The 25,930-nt window shown below is 41.0% G+C and overlaps 1 protein-coding gene across 3 annotated transcripts in view; it reads left to right on the forward strand.

The window, feature by feature from the left end:
* AGO3 (argonaute 3, RISC catalytic component) overlaps positions 1-25,930 on the forward strand; it is a 125,143-nt gene that overhangs the window by 95,601 nt on the left and 3,612 nt on the right. For all 3 annotated transcript variants that reach the window (XM_025383325.1, XM_025383331.1, XM_025383335.1), the window contains 6 exons: positions 429-613; positions 6,486-6,645; positions 8,485-8,575; positions 11,996-12,190; positions 12,521-12,655; positions 15,670-15,771. In XM_025383325.1, coding sequence (XP_025239110.1) covers positions 429-613; positions 6,486-6,645; positions 8,485-8,575; positions 11,996-12,190; positions 12,521-12,655; positions 15,670-15,771 — 868 coding nt within the window. The remainder of the gene's footprint in view (positions 1-428; positions 614-6,485; positions 6,646-8,484; positions 8,576-11,995; positions 12,191-12,520; positions 12,656-15,669; positions 15,772-25,930) is intronic.

Raw genomic sequence — 25,930 nt, forward strand, 5'->3', positions numbered from 1 at the left:
TGCTAAGTGCTTTATGTATTAAATGTATGATCTCATTTAATCTTCACACCAACCCTGTAATTGAAGTAATCCTTTTACAGATGAGGAAAACTGAAGTAAGTGCCTAAAATTTTATAGCTAGTACATAGCAGAACTGGGAATGGAACTCTCCATACTAACTCTAGAGCTGAGCTCTTAACCAGCGTATACTATTAGTAATGCTCCTTGTAAACTACAGGATGCCATGTAACTGTATAGAATGTTCTTAGTTTGCAAAATGGATTACTGACCGACCATTGCCTTTGACATCAGTAGTCTGGTGACCTCTCATATATGGAGCACACAAATCTTTGCTTCATCCTTCCATTCCCTTCCCAAACTTCCCATTACTACTTTGTAGGAATTCATGACTAGACAAAGGTTTTATATTTAGTGGTTTCTCCTTCTAGGGGTTTCACAGACCAGCTGCGTAAGATTTCTAAGGATGCAGGGATGCCCATCCAGGGCCAGCCATGCTTCTGCAAATATGCACAGGGGGCAGACAGCGTAGAGCCCATGTTCCGGCATCTCAAGAACACATATTCTGGCCTACAGCTTATTATCGTCATCCTGCCAGGGAAGACACCAGTGTATGGTAAGGATATCTTAAGACTGCATTTTTCCTCAAGTACTTGATATCCTGTTAGGATTATGCTAAAACATATCCTAAAACCTTCAAATATTAAAATATATTTTATGGTACAGTATTTTAAACCATGTATTATTACTTGAAGACAAATTAATATAGAAAACTAAATAGTCCAAGATGAGACACTGTAAAAAGAGTTTCAATAGTAAAAAGAGGCATCACATAACAATGGCTAAAGGAAGAATTATTGAGTAAAAATGGCATTGAGATAATTTGAGTATCAGTATAATATAGTGGTTAAAAGCACAGGCTATCAAATTAAACTGTGTTTCTCAATATTCAGGTACTGCTGGTTCTATTACCTGTGTGATTTGGCTGAATTACTTAATCACACTAGCCCTTAGTTTCCTCATCTCTGGAACTGGGATACTATTTATGTGTGTATGTGGTATGTATGTATGGGATAGGATCTCACTCAGTCTTTCAGGCTAGAGTGCAGTGGTGCGATCATGGCTTACTGCAGCCTTGACCTCTTGGGCTCAAGCAATCCTCCTGCCTCGTCCTCCCAAGTAGCTGGAACTACAGGCATGTGCCACCACACTGGGCTAATTTTTAATTTTTTTGTAGAGACAGGATCTCACTATGTTTCTCGGGTTGTTCTTAAACTCCTGGGCTCAAGCAATCCTTAAACCTTGGCCTCACGAAATGCAGGGATTACAGATGTGAGCCACTGTGCCCAGCCTCTTTCTGGTTTTAATTGGGCATTTTATATGATTCTATTTTCTTTCCTCTTTTAGTGTATCAGTTATACTTTCTTTATATATAGCACACATACTGTGGGATACTAATAATACCTAATCCATATATAGGGTAGTTGTAAGGATTAACTGAGTCTAGGTATACAAAGGGCCTAGAATAGCACCTGTCATGTAAACAGTAAATGTTAACTTTTATTATTAAAAACGAAATTTTGTGAGATTAATAAGCTAAATATAAATCATTGAATCATAGAAAAATACAAAGAAAATATAATTTTCAAACCACTGAATGGGGTAAAATCATGTAAGTTTAGAAATAATAGAAGAAATCGAAAAAGAAAATTGTCAGATTTGATTGAGTAAACACTAAAATTTTTTTCTTTCTTTTTTTTTTTTTTTTTGAGACAGAGTCTCGCTCTGTCACCCAGGTTGGAGTGCAGTGGTGCAATCTCAACTCACAGCAAGCTCCGCCTCCTGGGTTCATGCCATTTTCCTGCCTCAGCCTCCCGAGTAGCTGGGACTACAGGAACCTGCCACCATGCCTGGCTAATTTTTTTGTATTTTTTAGTAAAGACAGGGTTTCACCATGTTAGCCAGGATAGTCTCAATCTCCTGACCTCATGATCCTCCCGCCTCAGCCTCCCGAAGTGCTGGGATTACAGGCATGAGCCACCATGCCTGGCCTTTTTTATTTATTTATTTTATTTTTATTTTTATTTTTTGAGACAGGGTCTCGCTCTGTTGCCCAGGCTGGAGTGCAGTGGCATGATCGCAGCTCACTGCAACCTCCACCTCCTGGGTTCAAGCTGTTCTCCTGCCTCAGCCTCCGTAGTAGCTGGGTCTATAGGCATCCTGTGCCACCATGCCTGATCAATTTTTATATTTTTAGTAGAAACAGGGTTTCACCATGTTGGCCAGGGTGGTCTCAAACTCCTGACCTCAGGTGATCTGCCCACCTTGGCCTCCCACAGTGCTAGGATTACAGGCGTGAGCCTAAATTTCCTACATGTCACAGATGTACTAAAATGGAAAGAAAACCAACAGAGTGTGGAAAATATTTGTAGCAAATAGAAAAAAATTTGTAGCAAATAAACAAGTAGTTTATTATTAGTTAAATAAAAACCTTCTTTTTTTAGATTAATGAGAAAAGAATGTAAACTGAAATTTTTTAGTAAAAACAAAGCAAGTAAATATATGAGAAAATATTTGTTTTTATTAGTAGTTAAAGAAAAATTCAGACTAGACGCGGCGTCTTGTGCCTGTAATCCCAGCATTTTGAGAAGCCAAGGTAGGCAGATTGCTTGAGTTCAGGAATTCGAGACTAGCCTGGGCAACATGGCAAAACCTCATATCTGCAAAAAAATAGAAAAATTAGCCAGGCATGGTAGTACACATCTGTGGTCCTAGCCATTTGGGAGGCTGAGATAGGAAGATTGCTTGAGCCCAGTAGGTGGAGGTTGCAGTGAACCAAAATCATGCCACTGCACTCCAGCCTGGGCAAGAGCAAGATGCTTTCTCAAAAAAAAAAAAAAAAAGTACCAATCAATAAAGGGAAAAATGTGCTACTAAATTAGCAAATATATTTAAATATTATAATACCTAGCGCTTGTGAATATGCAGTATATTAATACATTGCTGATGGTAATATAAATTGATATTACCCTTTTCATCAAAACTGTAAACATGCCTGGGCTGGTCTCAAACTCCTGCCCTCAAGTGATCCTCACGCCTCAGCCTCCCAATGCTGGGATTACAGGCGTGCGCCACTGCTCCTGGCCCCTCCTGGTTTTAATTGAGCATTTTGTATAATTCTACTTTTCGTTCTCTTTTAGCTTATCAATAGACTTCCTTTAAAATGTTTTGTGTTGTTTTCCCTAGACTTTTTAATATATATTTACAATTAATCTAAGTCTACTTTTGAGTAACATTATACCACTTCCTAGATAGTGTAGAGATACCTTGTAACAGAATGCTCACAATTTTTCCCTTCTGTACCTTATATTTCTGTCATTTATTTCACTTATCTATTAGCTATAACTACCCAATACACTGTTGCTATTACTATTTTGAACAAATAATCATCTATTAGCTCAATTAAGAATATGAAAATACAAGATTTTATTTTACCTGTATTTATTTGCTGACCTTTAAACTTCCTTCTTACTTTTGTTTTGTTTTGTTTTTTAGAGACAGGTCTTGCTATGTTGCCCATGCTGGAGTTCAGTGGCTATTGTCAGGCATGACCACAGCGCACTGCAGCCCCAAACTCCTGGGCTCAAGTACTCTTCCCACCTCAGCCTCCTCAGTAGCTGGGACTCCAGGCATGACCCACACTGTACCCTGCTTTTCCTTCATTTATGATTTCTGATCTGTATCATTTTCCTTCTCTCTGGAAAATTCTTTTAATATTTCTTGCTAAGCATTTCTACCAGCAAGAAATTCCTTGTTTTTATTTGTTTGAGAAACTCTCTATTTCTCCTTCATTTTTTTTTTTGAGTCACATAATGATTTAATATTTACTTGCAAATCATTCACTCACATAATTTCAAGTGCTAAGTCATTCTGGAATTCTTACATTCTGACATTAAGAATATTCACATGTTGTACAGCCATCATCAGCATCCATTTCCAGAACTTTTTTTTCATCATCCCAAAATGAAACTCTTTATCCATTAAACAATAACTTTAATATCCATTAAACCTCATGTAACCCCTAGAAAGCACTGTTCTACTCTCCGCTTCTATGAATTTGACTATTCTAGTTTCCTTGTGTACATGAATCCTATAATATTTGGCCTTTGGCATAATATCCTCAAGGTTCATCCATGTTGTACTATATGTCAGAATGTTCTTCTTTTTTCAGGTTGAATAATATTCCATTGTGTGTGTGTGTGTGTGTATATATATATATATATATACACCACATTTTGTTTATTCATCTGTTGATGGACACTTGGGTTGCTTCTACACTTTAGCGATTGTGTAATGCTGCTGTGAACATAGGTGTACAAATATCTCTTCACAACCCTGTTTTCAGCTATTTTGGGTATACACCTAATAAGGGGCATTGCTGCATCATATGGTAATTCTATTTTTAATTTCTGAGGAACCTCTGCAGTGTTTTCCACAGTGGCTGCACCATTTTACATGCCCCCCAACAGTGAACAGGAGTTCCAGTTTCTCCACATCCTCACCCCAATGTTTGTTATTTTCTGGCTTTTTCATAGTAGCCATCCTAATGAGTGTGAAGTGGTATCTCATGTTTTTGATTTTGCATTTTCCTAAATGATTGTAGAGATGTTGGACATCTTTTCATGTGCTTATGGGTCATTTTTCTGTTTAGAGAAATGTGTATTGTCATTTGCCCTTTTTTTTAAGGCAAAGTCTCACTCTGTCACCCAGTCCGGAGTGCAATGATATGATCATAGTTCGCTGCAGCCTCCATCTCCTGGGCCCATGCAATCCTCCTGCCTCAGCCTCCTGAGTAGCTGGGACTAAAAACATATACCATCATGCCTGGCTAATTTTTTTAAAAAATTTGGTAGGGATGGGGTCTTGATTTGTTGCCTACGCTGGTCTCTAACTCCTGGGCTCAAGCAATCCTCCCGCCTCAGCCTACCAAAGTGCTGGGATTACAGGTGTGAGACATTGCACCCACTTTTCTGTTTTTTATATATAAAAAGTTATGCTGGGTGCGGTGGCTCACACCTGAAATCCCAGCACTTTGGGAGGCCAAGGCGAGTGGATCACTTGCAGTCAGGAGTTCAAGACCAGCCTGGCCAACATGGCAAGACCCCATCTCTACTAAAAATACAGAAATTGTCTGGGCATAGTGGCTCATGCCTGTAGTCTAAGCACTTTGGGAGGCTGAGGCAGATGGATCACCTGAGGTCAGGAGTTCAAGACCAGCCTGGCCAATGTGGTAAAACCCCATCTCTACTAAAAATACAAAAAAAAAAAAATTAGGGCATGGTGGCAGATGCCTGTGATCCCAGCTACTTCAGGAGGCTGAGGCAGGAGAATCGCTTGAACCCAGAAGGTGAAGGTTGCAGTGAGCCGAGATTGCGCCATTGCACTCCAGGCCTAGGCAACAAGAGCGAAACTCAGTCTCAAAAAAAATAAAAAATAAATAAAAATACAGAAATTAGCTGGGCAAGGTGGCACACACCGGTAATCCCAGCTACTCGGGAGGCTGAGGCAGGAGAATTGCTTGAACCTGGGAGGCAGAGGTTGCAGTGAGCTGAGATCACGCCACTGCACTCTAGCCTGGGTGACAGAATGAGACTCCATCTCAAAAGAAAAAAGTTATGGCTGGGTGCAGTGGCTCTTGCCTGTAATCCCAACACTTTGGGAGGCTGGGGCAGGAGGATCACTTGAGCTCAGAAGTTTGAGACCAGCCTGAGCAACATGGTGAGACCTCATCTCTACTTAAAAAAAAAAAAGGCTTGGTGTGGTGCATGCCTGTAGTTCCAGCCACTTGGGAGGCTGAGGCAAGAGGATCGCTTTAGCTCAAGTGGTTGAGACTGCAGTGATCCGTGATCGTGCCACTGCACTCCAGCCTGGGTGACAGAGTGATGAGATCCTCTCCAAAAAAAAGAAAAAAAAAAGGTTACACACACCGAAATATTTATGATGGTTATAATGGCAGAGAGGGGAAAGGAACAGGGGACTTTTATTCTTTGTGCTATAATACCTCTGAATTTTTAAATTGAAGATGAGAGAATAGGATTGAAAGCTGTAAGTGTTCTGTGATTACAAGTACATTAAAATGATATAAATGAGAAAATTATTGGAAGAGAGTACTATAAAATGATAACAAGGGAATATGTACATGTTTCATTTTATGCTTTTCAGTTATTGCGGTTATACTATGATAAAAATATACCTTTTATACAAAGAAGAAAACAACTAGAAAAATTGTCACTAAATACTTAAGCTAATCTTCAAAGCAGTATAATTCAATTTTAACAGCATCACCTTAGTACTGTATTGGCATAATTTTTGGTATCCTGTAATACGATGATGTATTTTAAGGGGAAAACATAGTAGCTTTATTTTCAGTATGTAAAATTGTTTTCAGGTCTTTTTTTCTGACTAGAGGTTTTGCATCTGTTCCGTAGCGGAAGTGAAACGTGTAGGAGACACACTTTTGGGTATGGCCACACAATGTGTTCAAGTCAAGAATGTAATAAAAACATCTCCTCAAACTCTCTCAAACTTGTGCCTAAAGATAAATGTTAAACTCGGAGGAATCAATAATATTCTTGTACCTCATCAAAGGTAAGATATGCTAATCACTTATGAAAATATTATTTTTTATATCTTCATTTGTCTACATATGACCATATCTAACTACTATAAGGGCTGTGTAAGAGACCCCCTTAATGATTCCTACCGTGGGAGATTCATAGGCATTTTGGTAAAAAATTAAAATAATCTGGATTGGCAAGGGTCAGAGATTCTCTTGTGAAAATGCCCCCCACAATTTTGTTTTATTTTTTATTTATTTATTTTTTTGAGACAGAGTGTTGCTCAGTCGCCCAGGCTGGAGTGCAGTGGCGCGATCTCAGCTCACTGCAAGCTCTGCCTCCCGGGTTCCCGCCATTCTCCTGCCTCAGCCTCCCAAGTAGCTGGGACTACAGGCACCTGCCACCACGCCCGGCTAATTTTTTGCATTTTTAGTAGAAACGGGGTTTCACCATGTTAGCCAGGATGGTCTCGATCTCCTGACCTCGTGATCCGCCCACCTCGGCCTCCCAAAGTGCTGGGATTACAGGCGTGAGCCACCGCGCCCGGCCCTTTGTTTTATTTTTTAAGCAAAGAATGAAGCAACAAAAGCAGAGATTTATTGGAAATGAAAGTACACTCCACAGGGTGGGAGCAGGCTCGAGCCCCAGCAATTTTCATTTAGTATGCAAAGTACCTCTTACCTAGCCAGAAAGTATCCAGAGATTGATTTCTCACTGGAGAGCCCAGCTTGAAGAATTTTCACTTTATTTGGTAATCATCTTCAATCTGGTTTCATGAGGCTGCTCACTTACCTGGAATGTGAAGGACAGAAGGACCTGGGGGCCCAGATTAGTCAATTAAGTAAGCCATATCAGCACTCCTGCTGTAGTCAGTGAGAAAGCATATTACTGTTCGATCACCCTTCTTCGAGCTAGAACTCTTAGGAAGTGTGAGACACCACGACCTAGAAACAGAAGGTAGCTTATTGTGCAAGTCTCTGAGGAAGAGGCCACTTTTCAGAGAATTGAACAAGTTCCCTTTTAATAGTTGAAGCAATTAGGCCTCCAAAAAGTTAACTACCCACCACAAATAAACATTAGAATAAGGATTGGACCATGTTTGTTTGACACAAAAGTCCTTTTTTTCCTCTTTTTCCATGCCACCTCTACTTTCTACCCCTGTTCAATATGAGATGAGATCCATAAATGAGATAAATAAAGAATTTTATCAACAAGTCCAACATAGTGAAACTTCATCTCTACAAAAAATAGAAAGATTAGCCATGTGTGGTGGCACGTGCCTGTCGTTCCAGCTACTCCAGAGGCTGTGGTGGGAGGATTGCCTGAGCCCGGGGAAGTCAAGGCTGCAGTGAACCGTGATTACACCACTGCACTCCAGCCTGGGCAACACAGTGAGACCCTCTCTCAAAAAAACAACAATAACATAAAGCAAAATAAAAGGAAATGCTAGCTACTTTATGACCATTGAATATATGTTACTCAAATTTATACTTTCGGCCAGGGCGTGGGAGTAGTAGATTCCCAAAACCCCTTCCAGTCTAAAGTGTAATGATTCCTTTTTCCCTTGAGAGATTACACAGGTTTAAAATATAAGTTGATTTTTAAACAGTGATAAAAATTTGTGGATCATAAGGAAGTTTATAATTTTGTGCCCATGTTGGAGAATACTAGCATCTGTTAATATTAATATAGCCCTTTTCAACCACCAGCATCACTGTTTTAGACAAAATTCTGCTGTGAATAAGACTTTGGATTACATAGGACTTCCTCTGTGCTGTCAATAACTTGAAGTTATGTTGCAATTATGTGAAACAGATAAATGGATGATGAAAAAATGAAATATCTAACCCTTTTTCAAAATGTGTTGAAGACCTTCTGTGTTCCAGCAACCAGTGATCTTTTTGGGAGCCGATGTCACTCATCCACCTGCTGGTGATGGAAAGAAGCCTTCTATTGCTGCTGTGAGTGTTCGCCAGGTTTATCTTACCTGACGTTGACAGACCAGTATCAATTTTGCAGTTTCAACTTTTTGACTTTTAATATTTTCTTTGTAGCCAACTTTCATAAATGTTCTTTGGGTTTTTGAAAAGAGTGATTATTCTCTGGTTTGGGGTTTACAAGTTCCATATGTAACTATTAAATCAAGTTTGCTAGTTATATCATTCAAATCTTCTGTATTATACTTTAATTTGTCTACTTGACCTCTCCATGATTATGCATTTTTAGTTACTTTTTGTTGTTTTGAATAGTTTGTATATTTCAGTAATGTCTTTGTCATAGAAAGATGCATTACATATAAGCCTGGTGGATTACATTTTTTAACATATAAAATGTCTTCTACCTTCATCCAGTTCAATACTTTGCACCTGAATTCTTTTATTTTATTTTACTTTATTTTATTTCTTTTTTTCAGACAGAGTTATCTTGTTGCCCAGGCTGGAGTGCAGTGACACAATCTCGGCTCACTGCAACCTCCGTGTCCCAGGTTCAATCGATTCTCCTGCCTCAGCCTCCCGAGTAGCTGGGAGTACAGGCACCTGCCACCATGCCCAGCTAATTTTTCTTATTTTTTAGTAGAGACGGAGCTTCACCATGTTGGCCAGGCTTGTCTTGAATTCCTGATCTCAGTCAGTCCACCCACCTCTGCTTCCCAAATTGCTTAGATTACAGGCGTGAGCTACTGCGCCTGGCCAAATTCTTTATTTTACTATTGCCACTCCTGCTTTTAGCATCTGCCTATTTTTAATTTGCTCTCTATTTGTAACCTTTTTGTGTCAGTTTAAGTGTGTTTCTTATAAACTTGAGAAAGCCTGATAATATTTTACCCATTTTGAAAATCACTTGATTTTAACAAATAACCAACATTTTGAAAATATGAACGTATTTTAGGCTTATTTAATAAACTTCAGAAATTAAACTGTAAGATTTAATTGGCCAGGCACGGTGGCTCATGCCTGTAATCCCGACACTTTGGGAGGCTGAGGCGGGTGGATCACTTGAGGTCAGGAGTTTGAGACCAGCCTGACCAACATGGTGAAACCACATCTCTGTGAAAAATACGAAATTAGCCTGACGTGGTGGCAGGTGCCTTAAAGGTACCTACCTGGGTGACAGAGGGAGACCCCGTCTCAAAAAAAAAGATTTAATATTTTTTCTATGATCCATTGTAATCTTCACATAAATCGTACCTTTTAGGAATCTGATAAATACAATTCATCCCTGAAAATGATAGTAATATTTAAATTTTCACTTCAAGGTTTCAAAGCTATTTTTATTAATATAAAGGAAATTAATTTTTATCTATTCTCTTGCTTTGTTTTTTTTTTTTTTTTTTTTTGAGACAGAGTCTTGCTCTGTTGCCCAGGCTGGAGTGCAGTGGCGCAATCTCTGCTCACTGCAAGCTCCGCCTCCCTGGTTCACACCATTCTCCTGCCTCAGCCTCCTGAGTAGCTGAGACTTCAGGTGCCCGCCACCACACCCAGCTAATTTTTCGTATTATTTTAGTAGAGACGGGGTTTCACCGTTTTAACCAGGATAGTCTCGATTTCCTGACCTCGTGATCCGCCCACCTCAGCCTCCCAAAGTGCTGGGATTACAGGTGTGAGCCACCACGCCCGGCCGTGTATTTTTAATGTTATTCATGAATTATTTTCTTTAAATGTTCAGTGGTTGTATTGAGTCATCTCTAACATTCATTAAAGTGTTCTTATAGATGATAAAATGATAAAGAAAGGAACTCAAAAGACTTCCTTGGATTTGCTACTTTGGGTCATTTTCCAAAAGGTTTAAGCATATTTTAATTCCATTGGACTTCTGATAGTCATTGTCTTTTTCTACTAAATCCATTTCTACCAAATACCCACTTTCTTTTATGGTTATCAGAAATCTTGTAAATAGAATTTATTGGTTGATTCTTTTTCGGTATATGGCTTCTATCCCCAAGAACTTAGAGAGTAGTGTGAGAAACTAATGTAAGTAATGAATGCCACATAGTACAATAGGTGTTATCACGATAACGAAGTAACAACATTTAAGTTGCAAGAACCTGGTGTGTTTTGGGAATGTTGAGAAATATAAGGAATTGGAACATAGTATACTGCAGGCTATGAGGCTAGGAAGCTTTTATGAGGCATTTTGTTCCATCCGAGGGGTCTGGATTTATTCTTAGTAGCGAGATACCTTTCAAGGGAAAGAAATGGTCAAAGTTCCATTTTTGAAGCATGACTTTGGTATAGGTTAACTGGAAGAAAGACAGTCTGGAGGCAGTGACCAGCTCTAGGCTCTGATCAGAATAATGTTATAAGTTCATACTTTGAGGTCTCTTCTCCAAAGACATAACAATATTAGACACAGAGAGAAAATTAATATAGCTGGTTTCAAAACCAAGATTAACTTCTCTGAGGACCAGATACAGAACACAAATACAGCTCAATAAGACTGTATAGATTCAGGCCGAGAGGGAAAATTCTGATTTTAAAATGTATGAAGCGTAACAGTTCTAAGATGAAGCTAAAGTCTTAAGTATGGCTTCTGAGATAGGTTGCTAAAGTGGAAGAGATAGGAAGAAAAATCAGTGGTTTGAATTGGTCCTTATTTTTGCTTATTTCCTTTCTCTTACTCTCTTATACACATCTTTTTGTCTTTTTCTTTCCTCACTAATCTTTAAGTCTACCAACAACACAAAGAATCTAGTAGTTAAATGTATAGTTCAGCCTAGTTAATAAGAAAAATAGTTTTTTACCCTATACTAGGTGTTTTATTCTGTTTTTCAATGGGAAGTACTATTCTTTTTAATTTTTTTAAAAGATGGGGTAGGCTGGGCGCAGTGGCTCACACCTGTAATCCCAGCACTTTGGGAGGCCAAGGCAGGCGGATCACGAGGTCAAGATATCGAGACATCCTGGCCAACATGGTGAAACCTTGTCTCTACTAAAAGTACAAAAATTAGCTGGGTGTGGTGGCGCATGCCTGTAGTCCTAGCTACTCTGGAGGCTGAGGCAGGAGAATCGCTTGAACCCAGGAGGTGGAGGTTGCAGTGAGCCGAGATCGCACCACTGCACTCCAGGCTGGTGACAGAGCAAGACTGCATCTCAAAAAAAAAAGAGAGAGAGAGAGAGAGAGAGAGATGGGGTCTTGCTCTTTTGCCCAGGCTGGCCTCAAATTTCTGGGTACAAGTGATCCTCCTGCCTCAGCTTCCTGAGTAGCTGGACCTACACGCACATGCCATCATACCCAACTCAGAATTACTATTTTTGATTACTTTCAAAGTAAACAGTGATAATCGGTAAGGTTACAGTAAAATAAAAATGTAAATGAATTCATGTAATTTTGATTATCATTTATTTTTATTTATTTATTTATTTTTACTTTTTCTAACCTAGGTTGTAGGTAGTATGGATGCCCACCCAAGCAGATACTGTGCCACAGTAAGAGTTCAGAGACCCCGACAGGAGATCATCCAGGACTTGGCCTCCATGGTCCGGGAACTTCTTATTCAATTTTATAAGTCAACTCGGTTCAAGCCTACTCGTATCATCTTTTATCGGGATGGTGTTTCAGAAGGGCAGTTTAGGCAGGTTGGTTACCTAGAATCTCATCAGACTGTGGTGAAATCAGATATTGTGTTTATAATATGGCGTCTAGTTCTAGAGTTAAAAACCTTTTTAGAGTTCCCCAAGTCAAAACTTGGTGTTTTCTTAGATCGTCTTTTTGAAAATGTTCGCTACGAATGTGTATACCTTACTTGTTAAGACCATGTTCTGATAATTATTAAAATGGAATCAAGAAGCATATTAGCTTTAGAGCGATGAAATTAAGGAATCCTGAGATTAAATCATTATCCTTCTTTGAAGTATATAAAAACAAATAGCTGACTATATTGAATCTTTCCATTTCATATTCTCTAGGTATTATATTATGAACTACTAGCAATTCGAGAAGCCTGCATCAGTTTGGAGAAAGACTATCAACCTGGAATAACCTACATTGTAGTTCAGAAGAGACACCACACTCGATTATTTTGTGCTGATAGGACAGAAAGGGTAATCTCACCTCTGTTGTAATACTATTGTAAACCAAGCTTATCCAACATAGTTCATAGAACATTCAACAAGGGCCCTCTGCCAACAGCAGGGTTTCCAATATACAGTAGCAAATTTCAACAATTACATTATGAGTATAGAAGCATCAAAATAGATTATTTTTAACTTTCTAGAATTTCTAGTCACACTACAAATGTTCAAAATCTCATTCTACTTTTTTGTTGTGAAGAAACTCATAGTTTTAAAATTATTTTTCTATTCATATTTTCCTAAAATCTTCAGAAAAAAAGGTACATTGTCTTTTTAAAATATCTGATACAAATTAGTTTTTTTAAAAAGTGGAAATTCAGGCCAGGCACAGTGGCTCATGCCTGTAATTCCAGCACCTTGGGAGGCCAAGGCAGGCGGATCACTTCAGGTTGGGAGTTCGAGACCAGCCTGGCCAGCACAGTGAAACCCTGTCTCTACTAAAAATACAAAACTTAGCCAGGCGTGGTGACACACATATGTAATCCCAGCTACTCGGGAGGCTGAGGCAGAAGAATTGCTTAAACCCAGCAGGTGGAGGTTGCAGTGAGCCGAGATGGTGCCACAGTACTCCAGCCTGGGCAAGAGAGCAAGACTCCATCTCAAAAAAAAAAAAAAAAAAAGTGGAAATTTATACATACTAACTTTTAAGCCATGTTTCCTTTAAAGTTCACAGAATCATTTTATGCATTTTATAATGTGAATGTATATTTTTTATAATTAGGAAGGAAAGAGAGGTATAAATACCTAAGGAAATACGTTTTCTTATCTATGTGCAGCAAGATAGCAGTCTTACTGTCATTTTCAGTGCTCTGATCCCATCTGTCCCCATCCTGCAAATCCTGGAGCAGAGAAATCTAATGGTACCAAGTGTTGTGTCCCCTTGAGAAATGGATTTGATAGAAAGGACTACGAGAGGGGTGTTTGTCTTTGCCATACATACTCACTGTATTCCTTTGGGCAGGCAACTTAACATCTCTATACCTGCTTATTTCTTAGCAAGATTGGATAATATTAATGTCTACCTTATTTGGGTTGTTGGGAGAATTAAATAAAGTACGTAATGCACTTAGAACAGGGCTTGGCCCACACTTAAGTACTCATTAAAGATTGGCTAGCTCTCATTAGTATCATGATGAGGACAAAAAAAAATTTTAATAAATAAAGTTTGGCTAGCTGTAGGGTGGTGGTGATAGTGATAGAACAGAGAAGAAGAAATAATAATAGATATTTTTCTAAGTATTACTTATAAATGTAATCAATTTAACCCTCACCAACAAGATTATGAGGTAGTTTTGGTTTTGGTTTTGTTTTTGTGACAGTTTTGCTCTGTTGCCCAGGCTGGAGTGCAGTGGCACGACCTTGGCTCACTGCAGCCTCCGCCTCCTGGGTTCAAGCGATTGTCAGGCCTCTGCCTCCTGAGTAGCTGGGATTACAGGCATGTGCCACCATGCCCGGCTAATTTTTATATTTTTATTAGAGACAGGATTTCACCATGTTGGCCAGGCTGGTCACAAACTCCTGGCTTCAAGTGATCCGCCCACCTCAGCCTCTCAAAATGCTAGGATTATAGGTGTGAGCCATCACACCCAGCCTACAACTTTTTGTATGTATTAATTAGAAGATTTGTGTGTTGCTAATTGATTAGAGTTAAGTGTTTTTTAAGACCAGGCATAATGTAATAGATGATGAACTGTTTTATTTTGTGCTTGGTGAAGTGAAGCTGCTTGGTCCACACCACTATAATTCAAGGTACCACCTTTATAACAGTCACTCACTTATAACAGTCATTCACGTGGCAAAATAATGTCTGAGTCAGTAAAATAGTTTCTTTTTTTTTTTTTTTTTGAGATGGAGTCTTGCTGTGTTGCCTGGGCTGGAGTGTGGTGGCCGGATCTCAGCTCACTGCAAGCTCCGCCTCCTGGGTTTACGCCATTCTCCTGCCTCAGCCTCCCGAGTAGCTGGGACTACAGGCGCCCGCCACCTCGCCCGGCTAGTTTTTTGTATTTTTAGTAGAGACGGGGTTTCACCGTGTTAGCCAGGATGGTCTCGATCTCCTGACCTCGTGATCCGCCCATCTCGGCCTCCCAAAGTGCTGGGATTACAGGCTTGAGCCACCGCGCCCGGCCAGTAAAATAGTTTCTGATTTGCTAGCCTTGTAAACCTAGAGTTACAGTTAATGATTTTCAGTACATTGGGATAAGGCGATGGAGGTGGGTATAATAAACATTTTTAAGTGCTTTATAAGCTTGCATCATCAGAATTTTGAGTCATTTCAGTTATATTTTATCCACTCAGAGAAAATCGTGGTGTCTGTTCTCTTACAAGATGTTGAAACTGATAGTATGAAATAAAAGGAATAAGGCCTTTGCAATTATTTCATTGTTTGAATCCCAGTTCTGCCCTTTATTGTGTGCTGTTGAGCAAATTATTTTGTATTCCTGAGCCTTTATTTCCCTAAACAAATAGAAATAATCCCTAACTTGCAGGATTGTTATCAGGATTTAGAAATAATGTGTTTAAAGTGCCTGACCCATAAATGGTTAACAAATGGTGTGACTGTTGTTGATGCTGTCAGCATTCTGTCTCTCTAAACATCTAGTTTTCTCCAAGGTAAATGCTGATCTTCATAAATCACATGTTCAAGAATGCCTGCTATGCACAGGTACCACAAATTAGAGCACTTTAAGTTAATTTAAAAAAAATTTTTTTTAGTGTCTTCCACCCATAGTGGGGTCAACTATCAGCTAAGCAGTAGTAGAGACTGTATTAGGCCTTGTTGTGTACCAGCGCTCACTTTCAGCAACGTTTAAGAATAGAAACTAGGACCTGCGTAAAGTCTGCTCCGAATGACTGCTTAAGTCATATTTCAAGGTGAAAGTAGTGAAATGTAGGGTCAGCCTATGTATTCATACATTTTTAAAAGTGCTTTCAGATACATTTTTACCTTTTTCTTGTTTGTTTAAACTTTAACCAAACAAATCTAGGTTGGAAGAAGTGGCAATATCCCAGCTGGAACAACAGTTGATACAGACATTACACACCCATATGAGTTTGATTTTTACCTCTGTAGCCATGCTGGAATACAGGTAAGCCTACACTTTGGGTAAAATATTTTAATACAAGAACTGTCATTCTTACATGTATTTTTTAAATCTCAGAAAAAGGATAAAGAAATACTCATTATATTCCAAATTGTTTCCACATGAAATTAGATGAAACTTTCAGTAAACAAATGTCTTCCCTTTCCTTACCTTGAAAGGGACTTAGGAACTTATTTTTATGAAAATATCAGAATATAAGTAGTTTAATAGAATGAATCTCCCTGAAACAGGCCCTTAATTTACCTAAAATGTTTTTTAAAAGTGAAAGTACCTGATTGTTCCTTTAGCGTATGCGTCTTTTAAAAAAAAAAGACAGAGAAAGAAAGGAGAGAAAGTACTATTTTGCTCAGGCTAGACTAGAACTCTTGGGCTCAAGCAGTCCTCCCACCTCAGCCTCCCAAGTAGTTGGGACAATAGACCTTCACACTCAGCTAATGATAACATTTTATAGAAAACTTTGACATGTACTAGTAGGTATTAAGCATGTGAAAGAGTGTAATTGAGCTGGGCATGGTGGCTCACACCTATAATCCCCACACTTTGGGAGGCTGAGATGGGCAGATGCTTGAGTTCAGGAGTTTGAGACCAGCCTGGGCAACATAGAGAAACCCTGTCTCTACAAAAAATACAAAAATCAGCCAGACATGGTAGCATGTGCCTGTAGTCTCAGCTACTCAGGAGGCTGTGGTGGGAGGATCACTTGAGCCAGGCAGAGGGAGGTTGCTGTGAGCCAAAATCGTGCCACTGCTCTCCAGGCTAGGTGACAGAGCCAGACCTTGTCTCAAAAAATAAAATAAGAATTTAATTGTACAATTACAGCTTTACTTTTTTTTTTTTTTTTTTTTTTTTGAGACAGAGTCTTGCTCTGTTGCCCAGGCTGGAGTACAGTGGCATGATCTCGGCTCACTGCAGCCTCTGCCTCCTGGGTTCAAGTGACTCTCATGCCTCAGCCTCCCTAGTAGGTGGGATTACAGACTAGGATTACTGGGTGCCACCACACCAAGTAATTTTTGTTTTATTTTGTTTTTTTCTAATAGAGACAGGGTTTCAACATGTTAGCCAGGCTGGTCTCAAACTTCTGACCTCAAGTAATCTGCCCACTTTGGCCTCCCAAAGTGCGGGGATTACAGGCTTGAGCCACTGTGCCTGGCCTTAAGTTTCAGTTAAATAATTTTAAAAGTTTTTCTTATTCTTTCCAGAAAACCATTTCATTAATGTGTTAGCTTTACTTGGTAGAACATAAGCTTTAAATCAGTGCATCTCAAACTTCCCAACAACAGAAAGTAAACTGACATTCCCAGGATGTCTGAGAGTCTATAACCCAAAACTATTTTAGGTTACTTGCCATTGATTAAGATAGGAATTTCCAGATGTCTTACTATTCAGCTCTGTATCTTACAGCTGTATATATCCAACATGTACCAACCTGTTTTGGATTCGTGGCTTTAAATTATTGTCCCACTTATTTATCCATGTTCTTATATCAGCTCCTCTTTACAATTAATGTTGTACATTTTCAGGATTGGTAGTTAACGGGCGGTCCAGAGGAAGTGATGTCAGCAAGATGGCTGACTAGAAGCCCCTAGTGCTTGCTACCCTCACAAAGAAAGCCAGAAAAACAGATAAACAACTACATTTTTTTTTTAACGGAGTCTCGCTCTGTCACCCAGGCTGGAGTGCAGTAGTGTGATCTTGGCTCACTGCAACCTCCGTCTCCCAGGGTCAGGCAATTCTCCTGCCTCAGCCTCCCAAGTAGCGGGGATTACAGGCACCCACCACCATGCCCAGCTAATTTTTGCATTTTTAGTAGAGACGGGGTGTCACCATGATGGTCAGGCTGGTCTCAAACTCCTGACCTCAGGTAATTCACCCACTTCAACCTACCAAAGTGTTGGGATTACAGGCATGAGCCACCATGTCCGGCCTTTTTTTTTTTTTTTTCTTTTTTTTTTTTTTTTTTTGAGATGGAGTCTTGCTTTTGTCGCCCAGGCTAGAGTGTAATGGCATGATCTCAGCTCACTGCAATCTCCACCTCCCAGATGCAAGCAATTCTTCTGCCTCAGCCTCCAGAGTAGCTGGAATTATAGGTTCCTGCCACCACGCCTGGCTAATGTTTGTATTTTTAGTAAAGACGATGTTTCACCACGTTGGCCAGTCTGGTCTCGAACTCTTGACCTCACGTGATCCACTCGCCTCAACCTCCCAAAGTGCTGGGATTACAGGCATTAACCACTGCACCAGGCCAAACAACTATATTTTAATGAAAATAACTGAGGGAGAGCCCTGGAGTGCATCAGAGGAGTAACAGAAACCCTGGTATGCACAGAAACTTGGGATGACCACACAGAGAACAGAAAGAAACACTGAGCCTCCACTACATCTCCAAATCAGGATCAGCTGGGAACCAGCAGGAACTTCTCCCCTACAGTGAACGGATAAGCAAGAGGATCCCAGCAATCCCCATCAACACCTTGGACACCTACACTGGGGTCCCCAGCACTGTTCTTAGGCACTAAGCCCATCTGGGGGAGCTGCCTGGAGTCCACTTAAGTGTACCCACCCCCCACCCGAGAGAAGGAGCTGATACTGTGCTCCACGCACTGTGGTCCAAGCAGCCACTGCACTACTCCATCTTGGCAGTGGAGCAGTAGAACTATAGCTGGAGTATGTCTTGCTCCAGGGGCAAGTAGCCATGACTCCTCTTTATCGTTAAGGCTACGCTATCACCAAATTACCCCAGCCCAGTGGCCTGACAGCCCTGTCGAGCTGCAAGCACCTGTTACACCTTGTGCCTTGGCCACTTAAAGAGGTCATACCTCGGCCAGGCGCAGTGGCTCACACCTGTAATCCCAGCACTTTGGGAGGCCAAAGCAGGCATATCACCTGAGGTCAGGAGTTTGAGAACAGACTGGCCAACATGGTGGAACCCCGTCTCTACTAAAAATACAAAAAAAATTAGTCGGACGTCATAGTGTGCACCTGTAGTCCTAGCTACTCCAACCTGGGCAACAGAGCGAGACTCCGTCCCTATTAAAAAAAAAAAAAAGGCCGGGCGCGGTGGCTCAAGCCTGTAATCCCAGCACTTTGGGAGGCCGAGGCGGGTGGATCACGAGGTCAGGAGATCGAGACCATCCTGGCTAACATGGTGAAACCCCGTCTCTACTAAAAATACAAAAAACTAGCCAGGCGTGGTGGCGGGCGCCTGTAGTCCCAGCTACTCGGAGGCTGAGGCAGGAGAATGGTGTGAACCTGGGAGGCGGAGCTTGCAGTGAGCCGAGATCGCGCCACTGCACTCCAGCCTGGGTGACACAGCGCGAGACTCCGTCTCAAAAAAAGAAAAAAAAAAAAAAAAAAAAGAAGTCATACCTCTCCAGTGCCTAAATTGAAGTAGTATGTTGTGTCTCAGGAAGCAGTGCCTTAGTCATCCAGAGCAGTCACACACGCCAGTACCTAAGCTGAAGTAGTGCCCTGCATATCAGGGAGACTATGTGTGGGCCACCCAGAACAGGCATAGCCCTATGCCTGAGCTGAACTGGTGCTGGGGAATTGGTGCCCTGGAAGAGCTGAGCAACTCTGTATCCCATAGATATTGGGATAGCCCAAATATATTGAGATACAAGAAAATACCAATAGACAACTCAACAAAATTGGGAAAGCAGGCCGGCCGCAGTGGCTCACGCCTGTGATCTCATTACTTTGAGAGGCCGAGGCAGGCAGAATACCTGAGGTCAGGAGTTCGAGAGCAGCCTGACCAACATGGAGAAACTCCGTCTCTATTAAAAATACAAAATTAGCCAGGCGTGGTGCGCATGCCTATTATCCCAGCTACTCAGGAGGCTGAGGCAGGAGAATCGTTTGAACCTGGGAGACAGAGGTTGCGGTGAGCTGAGATTGCACCATCGCTCTCTAGCCTAGGCAACAAGAGCAAAACTCTGCCTAAAAAAAAAAAAAAATTGGGAAAGCAGTTCGCAATATGAACAAGAAATTCAGCAAAAAGATAGAAATTTAAAAAGAACCAAACAGAAATCTACAGCTGAAGAATTCAATGAAAAATACAAAATACAATAGAGAGCTTCAACAGCCGATTTGATCAAGCAGAAGAATATCTGAACTTGAAGACAGGTCATTTGAAACAAAAAAATCAGGCCGGGCGCGGTGGCTCAAGCCTGTAATCCCAGCACTTTGGGAGGCCGAGACGGGCGGATCACGAGGTCAGGAGATCGAGACCATCCTGGCGAACACGGTGAAACCCCGTCTCAACTAAAAAATACAAAAAAAAACTAGCCGGGCGAGGTGGCGGGCGCCTGTAGTCCCAGCTACTCGGGAGGCTGAGGCCGGAGAATGGCGTGAACCCGGGAGGCGGAGCTTGCAGTGAGCTGAGATCGGGCCACTGCACTCCAGCCTGGGCGACAGAGCGAGACTCTGTCTCAAAAAAAAAAAAAAAAAAGAAAAAAAAAAATCAGAGTCAGAAAAAGAAGAAAGAATGAAAAAGGGTGAAGAGCGCCTCTGAGACTTATGGAACACCAGTAAGCAAATAAATATTTGTATTATGGGAGTTCCAGAAGGAGAAGAGAAAGGGAAAGGTGTAGAAAAATCTACTTAATGAAATAATAGGTTGGGCATGGTGGCTTACACCTGTAATCCCAGCACTTTGGGAGGCCAAGGTGGGCAGATCGATTTAGCTCAGAAGTTTGAGTCCAGCCTGGGCAACATGGTGATACTCCATCTCTACAAAAAATACAAAAATTAGCCAGGCATGGTGGCATGTACCTGTAGTCCCACCTACTCAGGGGGCTGAGGCAGGAGGATCACTTGAACCTGGGAGGTTGAGGCTGTGACAAGCTGAGATCACACCACTACACTCTAGCCTGGGATGACAGAGTAAGACCCTGTCTCAAAAAAAAAAGAAATAATAGCTGAAAACTTCCCAAATATGGGGAGAAATATGGACATCTAGATCTAGGAGGCTCAGAAGTCTCCAAACAGAACAATCCCTAAAAGGTTTCTCCCAAAGCACATTGTAGTCAAATTGTCAAGTCAAAGACAGACAGAATTCTAAAAACAACAGAAAATCATCAAGTCACTCAGAATCCTCATTAAACGAACAGCAGATTTCTCCACAGAAACTTTATAGGCCTGGAGAGATTGAGATGATACATTCAAAGGGCTGAAAGAAAACAATTGTCAACCAAGAATGCTATACCCAGTTGAGGATCATTTGAGCTCAGGAGGCAGAGGTTGCAGTGAGCTCTGATTGCACCACTGTACTCCAGCCTGGGCAATGGAGTGAGACCCTGTCTCAATCAATCAATCAGTCAATCAATAAGAATCCTATATCCAGCAAAGCTAACTTTTGGAAATGAGGGAGAAATAGTATTTCCCAGACATGCAAAAACTGAGGAAATTTATCCCCACTAGATTCGACCTATAGGAAATGTTCGAGGGAGTCCTACATCTGGAGGCAAAAAGTCAATAATCATTATATGGAAACAACAGTATAAAACTCACTGGTAGAACAGATACACAAGAAAGAAAGAGAAAAGATTCAAACCTTGTTGCTCTAGAGAAAACCACCAACCCACAATGATAAGAAGAAGAAAGGAAGAAAGGATATAGAAAACAAGCAGAAAACAGTTAACAAAATGACAGGAGTAGGCCTTCACCTATCAGTAGTAACCTTGAATGTAAACAAATTAAATTGCCCACTGAAAAGATGTAGACTGGCTAAATGAACTTCTTTCTCACTCTGGTGCCCAGGCTGGAGTACAGTGGTGCAATCTCAACTCACTGCAACCTCTGCCTCCCGGGGTCAGGCGATCCTCTTGCCCCAGCCTCCTGAATGGCTGGAACTACAGGCATTCATCACCGTGCAAGGCATGTATCACCACACCTGGCTTATTTTTGTATTTTTGTAGAGACGGGCTATTACTATGTTGCCCAGACTGGTCTTGAATCCAGAGCTCAAGCAATCCTCCTGCCTCATCCTTCCAAAGTGCTGGGATTACAGGCGTGAGCCGCCATGCCCAGCCACTGAATGAATTTTTTAAAAGAATGAAATCATATCCTTTACAGCAACATAGATGGAGCTGAAGGTCATAATCCTAAGCAAACTAACACAGGAACAGAAAACCAAATACTGACCTAAACATTGAACACACATGGACATAACATGGGAATAATAAACACCATGGACTACTAGAGAGGAGGGCAGGAGGGGTGTGTTGAAAAACTATCTATTGGGGACTGGGCACAGTGGCTTACACCTGTAACCCCAGCACTTTGGGAGGCCAAGGCGGGCAGATCACGAGGTCAAGAGATCGAGACCATCCTGGCCAACATGATGAAACCCCATCTCTACTAAAAATACAAAAATTAGCGAGGCATGGTGGCACACGCCTGTAGTCCCAGCTACTCGGAAGGCTGAGGCAGGAGAATCACTTTAACCCAGGAGGCAGAGGTTGTAGTGACCCAAGATTGAGTCACTGCACTTCAGCCTGGCGACAAAGCAAGACTCCATCTCAAAAAAAAAAAAAAAGGGCCAGGCGCGGTGGCTTAGGCCTGTAATCCCAGCACTTTGGGAGGCTGAGACGGGCGGATCACGAGGTCAGGAGATCGAGACCATCCTGGCTAACACGGTGAAACCCCGTCTCTACTGAAAAATACAAAAAACTAGCCGGGCGAGGTGGTGGGCGCCTGTAGTCCCAGCTACTCAGGAGGCTGAGGTAGGAGAATGGCATAACCCTGGGAGGCGGAGTTTGCAGTGAGCTGAGATCCGGCCACTGCACTCCAGCCTGGGCGACAGAGCGAGACTCCATCTCAAAAAAAAAAGAAAAAAGAAAAAAACTATCTATTGGGTGCTAAACTCACCATCTGGGTGTAATATACCCATGTAACAAATCTCACATGTACCTCCTGTATTTAAAATATTGAATTTTTTTAACAATCTAAATATATGCTGCCTACGAGAAATTCACTTCACCTGTAAAGATACATATAAACTGAAAGTGAATGGATGGAGAAGGTTATTCATTCCATGCAAGCAGAAAAGAAATGCAAGCAGAAATAGCTATATTTATGTCTGACAAAACAGACTTTAAGTCAAAAACTATAAAATGAGACAAAGAAGGTCATTATATAATGCTAAAGGGATCAATTTACCAAGAGGATATAACAGTTGTAAATATATATGCAGCCAACACTGGAGCATCCAGTATATAATATAAAGCAAGTATTATTAGCTCTAAAGAGAGAGATAGACTCCAATACAATAGTAGTTAGGAACTTCAACACCCCACTGTCAGCACTGGACAGATCATCTAGACAAAAAATCAGCAAAGAAACATTAGACTTAAAATACACTTTAGACCAAATGGACCTAACAGATATATACAAAGCATTTCATCCAGCAGCTGCAGAATATACATTATTTTCTCAGCACATGGAACATTCACCAGGATAGACCACATGTTAGGCCACAAAACAAATTTCAACGAATTTAAAATAATTGAGGCGGTCAGGTGCTCAAGCCTATAATCCCAGCATTTTGGGAGGCCAAGGTGGGTGGATCACTTGAGGTCAGGAGTTCGAGACCACCCTGGCCAACATGATGAAACCCCGTCTCTACTAAAAATACAAAAATTAGCCAGGAGTGGTGGCACATGCCTGTAATCCCAGCTACTCAGGAGCCTGAGGCAAGAGAATCGCTTGAACCTAGAAGGTGGAGGTTGCAGTAAACCAAGATCATGCCACTGCACTCCAACCTGGGCAACAGAGTGAGACTCTGTCTCAAAATAAATAAATTAAATAATTGCCAGGCATGGTGACTCACGCCTGTAATCCCAGCACTTTGGGAGGCTGAAGCGGGTAGATCACTTGAGTTCGTGACCAGCTGGCCAACATGGCAAAACCCTGTCTGTACTAAAAATGCAAAAATTAGCCGGGTGTGGTAGTGGGCTCCTGTAATCCCAGCTACTCAGGAGGCTGCGGCAGGAGAATTGCTTGAACCCAGGAGGTGGAGGTTACAGAGCCAAGATCACACCATTGCACACTCCAGCCTGTTTGACTGAGACTCTTATCTCAAAAGAAAAAAAAAGATACTTGATTTTTTTTTTTTTTTTTTTTTTTTTTGAGACAGGGTTCCACTCTGGTGAGATCATGACTCACTGGAACCTTCACCTCCTGGGCTCAAGCGATCCTCCCACATCAGCCTCCCAAGTAGTTAGGGCCACAGGCACATGCTACGATGCCTGGCTAATTTTGGCATTTTTTGTAGAGACAAGGTTTTTCACTATGTTACCCAGGCTGGGTTTAAGCAATCCACCTACCTTGGCCTCCCAAAGCGCTGGGATTACAGATGTGAGCCACTGCACCCAGCCTCAGTTTTTTTTTAAATTTTATTTAATGTTGGCCAGGCTGGTCTCGAACTCCTGACGTCAAATGATCTGCCCGCCTTGGCCTCCCAAAGTACTAGGATTACAGTCATGAGTCACCATGCCCGGCCTCAAATATCTTTTACATGGAAATTAAACAATATGCTCCTGAACAACCAGTGGGTCAGTGAAGAAATTAAGAAGAAATTTTTAAGATTTCTTGGAACAAATGAAAATAGAAATACAACATTCCAAACCTTGTGGGATAGAACAAAAACAGAATTCAGAGGGAAGTTTATAGCAATAAACATTTACATCAAAAACATAGAAACAGCTGGGCACATGGTACACACCTGTAATCCCAGCACTTTAGGAAGCTGAGGCAGGAGGACTGCTTGAGCCCACAAGTTCAAGACAAGCCTGGGCAACATAGTGAGACCTCATCTGTACAAAAAATTTAAAAATTAGCTGGGCATGCTGGCACACACTTGTTGTCCCAGCTACTCAGGAGGCAGAGGTGGGAGGATCACTGGAGCCCAGAAGGTCGAGGCTGCAAGGTTCTGTCTCAAAAAAACAAGGTATTAATATCCAGGATAGACAAAGAACTCAAACAACTGAACAACAAAAAAATAAATAATTTGATTTTAAAATGGGCAAATGTCTCAAGAGAGTAATCGAGAGGACCAACAGGTATATGTAAAAATGTTCAACATCAGTAATCACCAGGGAAATGCCAATTAAAATCACAATGAGATATCATCTCACCCAGATTAGTGTAGTCATTATCAAGAAGACAAAGAATGCAGAGAAAGGGGAACTCATATACACTATTATTGGCAATGTAAATTAGTACAGCCGTTATGGATATCAGTGTGGAAGTTCCTCATAAAACTAAAATTAAAACTACCATATGATCCAGCCATCCCACTACTGGGTATCTATGCAAAGGAAAGGAAACAGTGTGTCAAGAAGATATCTGCATCCCCATGTTTATTGCAGTACTGTTATAATAGCCAAGATATGGAATCAGCCCAAGTGTCCATCAGCAGATGATGAATGGATAAAGAAAATATGGTATTTATACACAATGGAATGCTCTTCAGCCACACAAAAGAATGAAATTCTGTCATTTGTGGCAACGTGGATGAGCCTGGAGGACATTATGTTATATGAAATAAGCCAACCACAGAGAGAGAAATACTGCATGATCTCGCTGGTGGAAGCTGTAAAAGCTGATGTCACACAAATATAGAGTAAAATAGTAGTTACTAGAGGCAGGAAAGGGAGGGGGATTACCAAAGACTGGTTAACAGATACAAAATTACAACTAGATAGGAGGAATAAGTTCTAATATTCTGTAGCACTATAGGATGGCTATAATTAGCAACTTACTGTATATTTTCAAATAACCAGGAGAGCGGGTTTGGAATTTTCTTGACACAATGTTTGAGGTGTAGATATCCTCATTACCCTGATTTGATCATTATACATTATATATATGTATTAAAATATTACACTGTACCTCATAAATATGTGTAATTATTATGTGTCTATGAAAAATAATAAAAGCCAAAAAAAGTTAATCGTATCTTCTAGGGATTAAAACCTATATATATCAGGCTCAGGCCTGTAATCTCAGCACTTTGGGAGGCTGAGGCAGGTGAATTGCTTCAGCCCAGGAGTTGGAGACCAGTCTGGGCAAGATGGTAAAACCTCATCTCTATAAAAAATACAAAAATTAGTGGGGTGTGGTGATGTGTGCCTGTAATCCCAGC

This window comes from Theropithecus gelada, chromosome 1 (assembly GCF_003255815.1).
Source record: "Theropithecus gelada isolate Dixy chromosome 1, Tgel_1.0, whole genome shotgun sequence".
Taxonomy (NCBI): Eukaryota; Metazoa; Chordata; class Mammalia; order Primates; family Cercopithecidae; genus Theropithecus; species Theropithecus gelada.